The sequence below is a fragment of the Crocuta crocuta genome, unplaced genomic scaffold, assembly GCF_008692635.1.
Source record: "Crocuta crocuta isolate KB4526 unplaced genomic scaffold, BGI_CrCroc_1.0 scaffold131, whole genome shotgun sequence".
NCBI classification, from domain to species: Eukaryota; Metazoa; Chordata; class Mammalia; order Carnivora; family Hyaenidae; genus Crocuta; species Crocuta crocuta.
In genome coordinates, this window is record NW_027528977.1 from 9,890,186 (window position 1) to 9,901,337 (window position 11,152).

Here is an 11,152-nt window from a genome sequence, read left to right on the forward strand (position 1 = left end):
GGGGCGGGGGGGGNGGCACAGCCCCCACAAGCCCCCAGCCTGAGCAGCAGAGCGTGGGAGCGGGCAGCAGCCTCGAAGCTGGGTTTCAGGCTTTCACGCTGTGTTAACGGTCAGCTTGGTTAATGCTGAGCAGATGGGGGAGGGGTGCTGCCAGCTCCCTTGGGGACAGTCCCAGGGCAGGCACATGCACACACATGTGCAGAGGGTATAAGAGTTCCATCCAGTGGATGGGATGGTGCCATGTGGATTTCTCTGCCATTAGCACTCATTCACACCATCACGTACACAAGACGGGGCCAGCAAGACAGACAGACCAAGACAGAGGTGCACACAGGTTCCTGGGTTCGCCCTGAGGTAGCTGGAGGTGGATGCAAACCCAAGACCTGGCATAGAGCCCTCAGTCTGTGTCACTCAGGCAAAACTCCCAGCTTGGAGATCCCTCCACCCTGCCTTCCCTCCATCCACTGCAGGGAAGACACCAGGAACACAGAGGTTTATTTCAAAAAATAATTTATAAAAGGCCATTTGCTTCTGTGTTTTTGGCAGGCTTCCAGCCACTCAGCTAGGAGCACAGGGGCCAATGCTCTTTCCACCAGGATGCTGGGACAAGCAGCAGAGGGGAGGCCGGGGAGGCCTGGGAAATGGCGTTCAGAGGTCCAAGACCTCCCTTGGTGCAGGGAAGCCAGGAGGTTTAGGAAAGCTCTATAGCCAGGTCCAGCCAAACGCCTGGATCAAGGACCAAGCACTAAGGCCGAGGAGGCCAGGCAGAACCCTAACACTCAGGGCATTAGAACACCTGGGTCATGACTCCAGAGACTGGGATTGAAGTCTGGTTTGGGAATCTGAAGCCAGATAAGGACAGACCTCCCCAAAGCAGAACTAGCAATCTGGGACAATACCCTAGGGTTGGAGCCTAAGGCTGCCAAGGTCAAGCACTGCCAGGTTGCAGCTAAGCCAGAAGGCTGAAGGCTGCTGGCCTGCCTGCCTCTGACAACCTTGTGCCCCTGCTCATGTCTGCACTCCAGAGAAGGAGAAGGAGCTGGGCCCCAGTGGCAGGGGGTCGTGGCAGAAGACAGAGTCATTGGAGGAGCAGGTGCTGCTGGCATCCCCTCCGGCAGGGGAGTAGGGTCCAAAGGTCAGGCGGAGGTCTAGGTACTATGGGGAACAGGGCTGGTCAGTCCTGGTAATCAGCTGGGATGAGGCCCAGAGGGGAGGAGGCAGAGGGAGGTCACGGGACAAGAGGAGAGCAATACCTCTTCAGAGACGGCCAGCAGGACCTTGTCCAGTGCCTCCACCAGCTGCTTGAAAGTAGGCCTCTGAGAAGGTGCTGCGTGCCAGCATTCACGCATCAGCCCATACCTGGTGGAGGGGGTGGAGGGTCAGAAGAGCCTCAGGACTGAATGAAGGGGGGATCTCATGGCCCTGGGTGGAGGGCATGATAAAGGGGCAGAGTTTGATGAAGGTTAGGTGGGGTCACTCAGGGGAAGGGCCACAGAATCCAGGTCAGAATCTCCCCTCAGATGGTGACAGTGAGTTAGGGGACTAGGTCCTAAGGCCACGGTCAGAGCAGAGGATGAGGACTGTGAAGTGGGAGAAAAGGGAACGAGGTCTCACAGCTCTGGGGGGCAGTTTGGGGGCCGGTCCATCCGATGCCCTTCCCGCAGCAGTGAGAACAGCTCCTCCACAGGGATGCCGGGGTACGGGGAACCCCCGAGGGTGAAGATCTCCCACAGCAGGATCCCAAACGACCACCTAGAGGCAGGACCAGTGCTCAGGAGGGCATAGCTTTGCTCCCTACTCCTGGGGCTGGGATAAGGGCGCCTCGCAGGCATGATCCACCATGGAGGGTGAGGATTGGAGTCTGGTCACACTCAGGTCCTAGGGTTGTATGACCTTGGGCAAGTGCTTTGCCCTTTTTGTGGAGTAGTGATTGCTGGCAGCTACTCCAGACCCCCAACCTCCAGGACTCACACGTCACTTTGGTGTGTGTAGACTCGGTCAAACAAGGCCTCGGGTGCCATCCACTTTACAGGCAGGCGGCCCTGGGTGGGAGAAGTGGGGGCATTGATGCCAAATCCCACAGGTCCTGGTGCCCGCCCCCCCCCTTCCAGCTCTGCCCTGCCTCCCTCACGTTGCTGGTTTTCTTGTAGTAGTCAATGTGGTGGACGCCACGGGCCAGCCCAAAGTCCGCTATCTTCATCACATTGTCCTCTGTCACCAGTACGTTTCGGGCAGCCAGGTCCCGGTGGATGCACTGGGGGCAGGGCAGGGGATTTAGGTTTATTAGGACATATGGCTGGATGCTGGGCACACTGTACTTCACAGTAACCCTGGGGGTAGGCATCATCCACTCATTTAACGAATGAAGAAGTCAAGATTCAGAGAGGGGGAAACCAAAGCTAACTTCAGGACCCACACCTCTGTCCTGCATGGCCTCTTCCCTTGCCCTATGAACTAGGGATTGTGTGAGGAAGGAATGGGGGCATGCAGTGTCAGCTGTGTATGGATGGGGAGTACAGAAGGACTTGGGAACATTTAGACAGGACAATGGGAGAGGGGAGAGAGGGAGAAGATGGGGACATTCAATGCCAGGGGCTGGAAAGGATACAAATGGAGCAGCTAGAATGGTCTAGAGTGCTGGCCACTACCCATACCTTCCTTGACTCCAGATACTGCATGCCTCGGGCCACCTGGTAGGCACAGGAAACCAGAGCAGGGAAGGGAAGCGGCCCCTCACTGCTCCTTGGCCCATCAGGGCTGAGGTCAGGGCCTGGGGGACGCCGGGCCCGCAGGAACTCCCGCAGGTTTCCCTTGGCGGCACACTCCACAATCACATACAGAGGTCCTGTAGGGGTGAGAATGTGCAGGGAAGCTGCTGAGGCTGCAGCTCCACGCCCCACTGCCCCTGTCCTTGGCCCCATGCCAACCCACCTTCCTGAGTACAGACACCCAGCAGGTTGATAATGTTCTTATGTCGGCCGATCAGCTTCATCACCTCCATCTCGGAGACCAGGTCTGCCAAGTCCTTGTCGGAGGCATTGTCTGCAAGGGTGACAGCCAGAGTGACTATACATGGGAGAGCCGCGCGGTGGACTGTATAGAACACGGAGTGCTGGAGCTGGAGTCAGGAAGGTCTGGGCCCGGATCCCTGCTAGGCTGTGTGGCCTTTAAAAAGTCTTCTACTTTCTCTGAACCTCAGGATCATCTTGTATAAAACGGGACAGTGGATCATGCCCTACATCTCAGAGCAGTTGCAAGGATACAGCAAGAGCAAGGATCTGCAAGAGGTAGGCTCCTGTGAGTGGGACCAGGAAATGGGGGAGAGGAGGAACTCCGAACAGGACGAAGCTGTGTCTGGAGGTTTGGCATTGGTTCCCGATGGGGTAAGAGCTCCTAGGTGCGGGAAGCAGGCTGGCGCCCTGAGGCCTGTCTGACTGGGAATGCATCTGGCCTGAGAATGCAGGGAGCTGCCAGTGGGGTACAGCTAGGGGAGGCTGGGAAGAAGCTGCTCTAGATTTTCTTGGGAAGGCTGAGGACCAGGGGCTGACCTGTGGCCCTGGGCCAATGACATACCCTCCCTGCCAGACCTCACAATGCACATTTCTCAATCCCTGCCTCCCAGAAAGCACCAGGTGGCCCCAGCTGTGCAGAGAGGAGGGGGTTGGGGAGCAGAACAGTGGTTTGGGCCGTTCTTGTAGAGGAGGTGGGGGACAGCAGGGAGAGGCCCTGACAGCAGGTCCCAGGTGTGTCCTAGGCACTTCGGGGCTGGTGCTTGGGCTATTCTAGAGTGGTGGACACAGGGGGACAGACCTGGGGAGGGTCTGGGTTGGGAGGCTGAAGGTGTGACTCGGAAGTCCCGAGGGGGTATGAGGTGGAAGCCTGTGAGGCTGACAAGGTTATCTGAGGCCCAGGTTGACATGGGGCCAGGGCTAACATGGGGGTGCCTAACCCCAGTCACCCCAAATCCTTGTAGTCCTCATCATTCGAGTGGTTAAGATTTTATGTATCAGACACTTTCCATGAGCCTCAGCCTAGGAGGTAGGGACTGTTGTTAACCCCATGTGACACATGAGGAAACAGGCTCAGAAATGGCTTGCCAGGGTTGGCCACAGAGTTGGGCCCTAGGCCCAAGGGTGGCATCTTAAAGCCCTTTTGGCTACTAGTATTCAACTGGTAGCACCATGAGCCCCTTCTGTTAGTCCCATGGCCACAGCACTTCCTCTGGGGTCACAACTCACCCTTGAGCATCTTGACAGCCACGGTGCTGGCTTGATCAGGCTGGGCGGGGTCCATGCCGAAGGCCTCTGCACGCACCACCTGCCCGAAGCAGCCCTCACCCAGGGGCTTCCCAAGCACCAGCCTGGAATTAGAAAGCTAAGGCCTCAGCCATATGAACATCATTCCAGCCTGGAACCTGCATTCCTATCCTCACCCCATGCAGCATACCTGTCCCGGGGGAACTCCCACAGCGGGTCGAGAGGTAGGTCTAGACTCACAAGGCCAGCGAGCAAGGGAGGGCCGCTGGAGGAGAGACGGACGCCCCGCACCAAGGACGAGCTTGACTTGGCAGAAGAACCTGACTCCAGGGAGAACTGTAAGGCGGGTGACTTGCTCAGCCTGCTGGCGCTGAGCTGGGTTGGGAAGGCAGGCTAAGAGCCTCACTATGGGGACACAGCAAGGGGTGGGGAACAGCAAGGTACCTGTCGGGCCAGAGGGAAGCGGGACAGCTTCTGCACAGTGGCAGGCCGCCTGGGGTGCCGGCTGATGAGTATCTGCCCTCGATACAGCCCAGCCAGCAGCAGGAGGACAACCAAAGCCAGAGAGCCTGACACGTACAGGATGATGTCCGTGTACCTGGCTTCAGGTGCTGCTGCTGTCCATGCCAGGTCCTCCTCTGCCCACAGACAGACACATATATAGACAGAAAACTGACCGGTTGGTGGTCAGATGGCTAGTTCACATCCTCTAACTCAGGCCCTCACAGCTCCCAGCACACATGGCGACATTTGACAAGAAAGCTGCAGCTATACCCAGTCCTGCCCACCCGTACCCCAGAGGCTCATGAGGCAATCATACATGGACATGCACAGAAAGGACCGCTAATGAGGGATCAAACATTAATCCACATGCCACGTCCCAAGCCCACAAGACACAGCCCACAGCTGGATCAGAGCAGGGTTCCTGCAGCCTCTCCTGGCCCCCTCAAGTCCTCACCTGGCAGCACCGTGAGCCAGGCTGACTGGTAGGAGAGGCCAATGGAGTTGCCTGCCAGGCAGGTGTATTCTCCTGCATCCTCAGCTGACACGTTCCGAAGGTATAGGACCTCCACCTCTGAGCTATTGATGTCTGCTGTCTGGGGATGGGGGACATACTCAGGGGTCACAACAAGGCCTGGGGTCATATTGTGGCTAGGAAGGAGGCTGGGGACCAACCCCCACACCCCACGGGAGAACAGTAGGGCTCAGGTGCTGGTGGGGGCTAGACCTTCAGGACTTGCACGTAGGGGAAGCCGTCGGCACCGAAACTGCTGCCATTGATGACGATGTGCTTCAGCCACTGGATGTGGGGCTGGGCGTCGCTGTATACCTTGCACAGCAGCTCTACGTCGCTGCCTACCACAGCTGTGGTGTTGGCTGGGAGCCCCGCCTGCAGGATGGGCCGGTGCGGGGACCGCTCTGGGGGCCGGGCCAGGCGGTCAACCCTGACCAGTGGCACCCACAGAAGCATCCTGGCCACCTGCCTCCAACCTCCCCCCCAGCTCAAGGGAAGGAACTTCCTGATATAGAGCTCAGATCTTATCCACCCCCTGCCTACCCTGCTGAAACCCAACATAGCTCCCCATTGCCTTTGTGGTCAAGGACAGCTTCAGTCTAGCATTTAAAACCCTCCAAGACGTGGTTCCCCACTCAAATGGCACACTCCGGGCATATACCTCTTCACAAATGCATCGTATTCATCACACCTAGGACATTTATTCAGCCTGTGCCCTCTGGCTGGATGTTTTCCCCTTTTTCTCTCAGCTGACCCCTGTTCCTCCAGGCCAACATTACCCCCTATGCTTCCCTCTACCCCACTAGGACACTTAGTTGAGCCATCTAAGGCCAAGTCCATGTTGCCTGCCAGACTGGGCCCTACCTGAGGGCAGTGTCAGGGCTCCCACCCCCATACCGCCTTGCCTGCCCGTCCGCTCACCCAGCACATCCAGCAGATAACTGTAGCGGATGCTGCCCATGGAGTTCTCCACGAGGCAAGTGTATGTGCCACGGTCCGAGGGCACCACACTTTCCATCACCAGGCTCCAGTGCTGGTGGCGCAGCTGGGGACAGGGGAAATGTCCATGAGGGGACACTGACCTGTGCCCACCCAGGGGTCAAGAGCATGATGGGGCTAAATCCTGTTGACAGGGGTCTTCTCAAGCTCTCTAGGCCCTGAGTAAGCCAGGCCAAGAGACCCTGAGATGAAGGAGAAGGCTCCAGGAAGTGTCTGAGCCCTGGGTTTGGGTCTTTGAGTTTTAGCAGGGACCCTTCCTGGCTATACCACCTTGGGCCAGTTTTTACCCTCTCTGAGTCTCAGCTTCCTCACTACAGCCTGGAGTGGACCTTGCAGGGTCTTATGAGAATTAGCTGCTAAGACTCAATACCTGTTGGTTAGTGATCCTTCCCACGTCCCATGGGAAGCTAAAGCTTCGAGATTAAGTCATCTGCCAGAGGGTGGCAGAGTGGGTACTTGAATCAGAGCTGTCCAAGTCCAGTTTAGTGCTCCTTCTAGGGCCCACAGCTGCCTTCCTCATTAGAGAAGGAATGACTTACAGGTATGAGGGGACCAAGAGGGGAGTGAAAATGGAGGAGCAGATGGTCTTGGAACCTGGAGACTCACCCGAATGCCCCCAATGCGATGTTCCCCATGGAAGTCCTTTCCATCCTTGAGCCAGCGGATGGTGGGCATGGGGTTGCCTGCAGCTGGACAGCGGAACTTGACAGTGTTCCCAGCAGGCACTGCATGCAGTTTCTTCTCCATGCGCTGAGGGTGTGTCCAGTAGGGTGCTGGAGAGGAGGGGAAAGGAGAGCTTGGTGCCCCCAGGATGACCACATGCTTCCACACAGGTCTCTTCTCAGTGACCAGCTGGGAGGTAGGAAAATGAGTCCTTGAGCACTCATACTGACCTTGTTGGGGGTAAGCGTGCCCATTCGAGGGGTCCCCTTGGGCCTTAGGGTCCTCATTACCATTGCTGGAGGTGAAGGAGTCTATGTTGAGAATAAAGAGAGATGTCTGAAGTCTAGGATGGGGAGGATCTCTCTCCCCAGGCACCCTTTAACCCCTGCTAGACCCCCTTACCATCCACAACCAAGGTAACATTGTGCAGGACAAGCATGGAGCCTCGTGCCAGGCAGAGGTAGCAGCCAGCATCCTCCGGTAGGAAGCTGGCGATCTCCAAGCGGCCCCTCCAGCCTCGTACCCGGCCAGCAGGTGCTAGGCGACTGCCCTCCTTGTACCAGTGGCCACCACGCTCAGCCCGCCCACAGCATAACCGCACAGGCTGCCCAAGGGCCACGGTCAGCTCCTGCTCTTGCTGCTCTGGGCTGGGGGCCAGACAGGGCTCTGTGGGCCAAGGGCAGAGGTCAGTGAGCCCCACAGCCCCAGCTGAGGGAGCCCCCTGCATATGGGGAACATGCTGCACAGGCAGGGCACAAGCACCTCGCAACACATGCTGGACAACTGCTGCTCCTCAACATGTACACACATCGTCACATGCTACAGATACTACATGTAAGGCAATTGCCACGCCTCTGGTGCACATCACACACACAGTACAGGGCACACATGCTGGACTGGTCATGCCACTGCTTGACACACACATACAAACACACACACACACAACACAGGCTACAGATGCCACATACAGGGCACATGCCACACCTCCAGGGCACACCACACTCACAGTGCACGTACCATACATGCCGCCTGGGCCTCCCAAACCACACACCCAGTGCACAGAACACACACACACACACACACACACATACACACACACAGCCAAAGGGCTCACCACCAGCTCTGCAGCCCAGCACGGGACCCTTCACCCTGCAAGGTCAGTCCTCTCTTGTGGACACAAAGATGAGTGGATGCTTGTTGGGAGCCAGACACTTTGTCTCAAATGGTTGAGCCCTGCCCTGCTGTCACCTCTTCAAGGGACTGGGCTGGGCCAGGATCTTCTCCTGCTTTGCTCAGCTAGTAGCACCCCCTCCAGGTGACCACCCCTGCCATCCTCTCCCACCTTAAAGGCCATACCTAGCTCCATTTCCTCAGAGGCCTCAAGGGACAAAGCTGGAGCCCCAGGCACCTCCAGCAGGACCCCCAACAGGGCCAACAGCAGCTGCATATCCTTCCTGCTGCTCACAAGGACCCAGGCTGGGCTTCCCACCAACTGCCTTCCTGAAAAGGAGGGAGAAGAACTCCTGCTATGCATGCACCTTTGGTGGTGCTATTCCCCTATTTTGCAGATGAAGAAACTGAGACAGGAAGTGGTTAGAAGACTTGTCCAAACCTCCCCCCCTACCACGCAGCAGCAAGGCAGAGACTGGAAGCAGGTCTGCTGTTGCCAGAGCCCAAAGCTCCCTCACAGTAGGTTGTGCAGGGGGGCAGGGCTGGGCTTCCTGCTCTCCTCCGGTCCTGCTGAGACCTTGGCACAAGTTCACAGAAAGGGCAGTTTGGGGCTTCTTTCCTTGGAGGAAAGCAGAGAATGGAGACATATCTTCTGCTCGCTCTCAGCACACATAATTTATTTTTTTGCTGAATAAATGAATTTATTGCTGGAGAACCAANAAAAAAAAAAAAGAAATACAATTCAAGGCCAAACTTCAGCATCTGGATGTTATCTGATCTGACTCACACTTCTTATAGCATTGCTGACATTTTCATGACCAGCTTTGAATACCTCCGGTGGCAGGACGCTCACTACTGACAAGGCAGTACATTCCATGGCAAGCAGTAGTTCTTCCTCATTCTGAACCAGAATCACATGCTGGGAATACCTCTACTTTTTGTGTCCTCACAACTCTATTTGAGGCAACATGGGCTCTTGTGTCCAACAAAGTGAAGTTCAAACCCTGACTCTTACCAGCTTGTAAGTCTCTGTCCCTCTCTGGGTTCTGTCCTCACAGGACTGTTTTGAGGATGAAGGAGAACATAGGTAGGGGCTGGGAACACAGGATGTTGGAATGTTCTCCTCCCTCCCTCCCCATGACTATCACTTTGGATTTGCCTTTGTCCAATCTGGTGCAGCTCCTTTCAGGTGCAATGTACACACCCACCCTATCTGGTTATCCTTCTCCATACGACACCAAGGATGTCCTATGTCACCAAGGGCTACTGGCTATTACCTGGAACTGAGTAACAGTCATGAGGCACTGGTGTCTCTGAATCTACCTTGCCCAGGAAGCCAACGGGCCCTTTCTTGTCAGTGGCTGCCCCCCTTCCAGCTCTGGCTCTGAGGCAGGGGCACTTAGTTTGTCCTGGCCAAAGCCATTATCTCCGCCTTCAAATTGCTCCTTCCCTGGGTTGCCCCTGAGGCTGGGGCATCAGCTCATCCCATCCCCTCTCACTCCTCTTCCACCTCCAGTCCATCTGCCTTCTCAGTTCTTCTGTAGTCCATCCCATCTCCGTTGCTTGGACCCAGGGCAGGCCGTAGTCATCTCTAGCTTGGGCCTTTGCAAACATCTCTCTTGGCTCTCTAGCCTCCACTCTCCAGCAGGGCTTTAAAAATTACAAATATCTGCCAGGTCACCACCCCACATCCCCTCAGCTTTCAAGCCCTTAATGGCTGCCCTTGTCCAGCAGGATCCAATCTATAGTTTATCCAACATCCCAGGCCTCTCTGCCCTTGTCAATCTCTTTGGTTGCACAGTCAGCATCTTCAGCCTCTTCAGCACTGAAACCATTGACTTTCTTTTTTTTTTTAATATATATATTTTTTATTTATTTCTAGGAGAGAGAGAGAGAGAGAGAGACAGGGTGAGCAGGGGAGGGTCAGAGTGAGAGGGAGACACAGACTCTGAAATAGGCTCCAGGCTCTGAGCTGGCAGTCAGCACAGAGCCCGACGCGGGGCTCGAACCCACGAACTGCGAGATCATGCCCGAAGCGAAAGTCGGACGCTTAACCGACTAAGCCACCCAGGCGCCCCGAAACCATTGACTTTCAAAACTGGGCATATCTTCTCTCTTGCACATACACACCTCTGTGTCCCCATTTCTCTTCTTCATCGGTCCCAGATGCCACTTCCCTGCACACATCCCCAGTTTCCATGGCCCTCCTTCATAAAATCCCTCCACCCTGAACTGCTCTGCAGGGAGTGCCGCTCTCAGGGTCCACAACTCCAGCTGGGAAAGGGGTGGGGAGGCCTAGGATTTTATTCACATTCTGGGCTGCCCTGACCTTGTAACCTCAGGACCCTTAGTCGGATCACACGCGGCCGCAGATAGACAGACCCACTGCCTTGTTCAGCGGCTGAAGGGCCTGACACTGGCATCAGACAGTCCTGGATTCTCCTCCAGCCTTCTGCACTCAAGCGTTGGGGGGCTCTGGGCAAGTGACTGCACGTCTCGGATCCTCAGCTTCCTCATCTATACTCTGGGCGCGCAGACAGTCCAGCTGCCAAGGGACCAGCGCGTTCTTCTTCCTCCACCCCTACCCGGCCACCCTGGGGGGAGGTGCAAGTCGGCAGGTCCAGTGGGGGAGCTGCAGAGACAGCCGGCCCGCCCCCGCCCCGGTGGGCAATGAGTAACCAGCTCCGCGGCCAGGGTGCTCTTTGGACGGAGCGGGACAAAAGGCCCTGTGTGCGCTGCGGGTTACTGATTTACCGTCCCCTCCACCCCCCTTCCGAGAGGACGCCCAGGTCCCCTGTGCTGGGAGGGGGCAGCTCCCAGAGACCCGCCGCCGCTCNCTCACCTGGGTCCTCCGCAGCCCCGCTAGCAGCTCCGGCCAGCCCCGACACCCGCGCCTAGCGGGGACCGCAGACTTGGCCGGGGCGCTCCTCCACCCCGGGCCAGAGAGCCAGGAATGCACCCGAGACAGCAGCGTGGCCGCGGGAGGCCCAGCGCCCCGCCCACCTCGGGCCCCGCCCCTCCTGGACCAGCTCTATCCTGACAGCGGCTT

The 11,152-nt window shown here is 57.0% G+C and overlaps 1 protein-coding gene across 2 annotated transcripts; it reads right to left on the reverse strand.

Moving 5' to 3' along the window:
- Nucleotides 1–493: 493 nt before the first annotated feature.
- On the reverse strand, nt 494–8,395 carry FGFR4 (fibroblast growth factor receptor 4). Of its 2 annotated transcripts, none has more exons than XM_077757119.1 (17): nt 8,290–8,395; nt 7,336–7,599; nt 7,164–7,244; nt 6,877–7,043; nt 6,193–6,316; nt 5,485–5,675; nt 5,215–5,353; nt 4,701–4,894; nt 4,447–4,592; nt 4,239–4,360; nt 2,932–3,042; nt 2,655–2,845; nt 2,132–2,254; nt 1,972–2,042; nt 1,615–1,752; nt 1,254–1,359; nt 494–1,155 (listed from the first exon to the last, which is right to left on the reverse strand). In XM_077757119.1, the coding sequence occupies exons 1-17, from the start codon at nt 8,378–8,380 to the stop codon at nt 1,009–1,011; spliced, it is 2,406 nt and encodes an 801-aa protein (XP_077613245.1). In that variant the 5' UTR covers nt 8,381–8,395; the 3' UTR covers nt 494–1,008. The 2 variants fall into 2 exon arrangements, with proteins under 2 accessions (XP_077613245.1, XP_077613246.1); XM_077757120.1 differs by having other exon boundaries at nt 4,497–4,592; nt 4,855–4,894; nt 8,290–8,380.
- Nucleotides 8,396–11,152: the final 2,757 nt, after the last annotated feature.

What these genes read in the sequence shown, in the direction of transcription:
- FGFR4 (XM_077757119.1), bottom strand. Translation starts at nt 8,380, where the DNA reads ATGCAGCTGCTGTTGGCCCTGTTGGGGGTCCTGCTGGAGGTGCCTGGG. An exon ending in CTCTGAGGAAATGGAGCTAG is followed by an intron (nt 7,600 to 8,289) that starts GTATGGCCTTTA and finishes CTTGGCCCACAG; the next exon opens with AGCCCTGTCTGGCCCCCAGC. An exon ending in GGGTGTCTGTACTCAGGAAG is followed by an intron (nt 2,846 to 2,931) that starts GTGGGTTGGCAT and finishes TCACCCCTACAG; the next exon opens with GACCTCTGTATGTGATTGTG.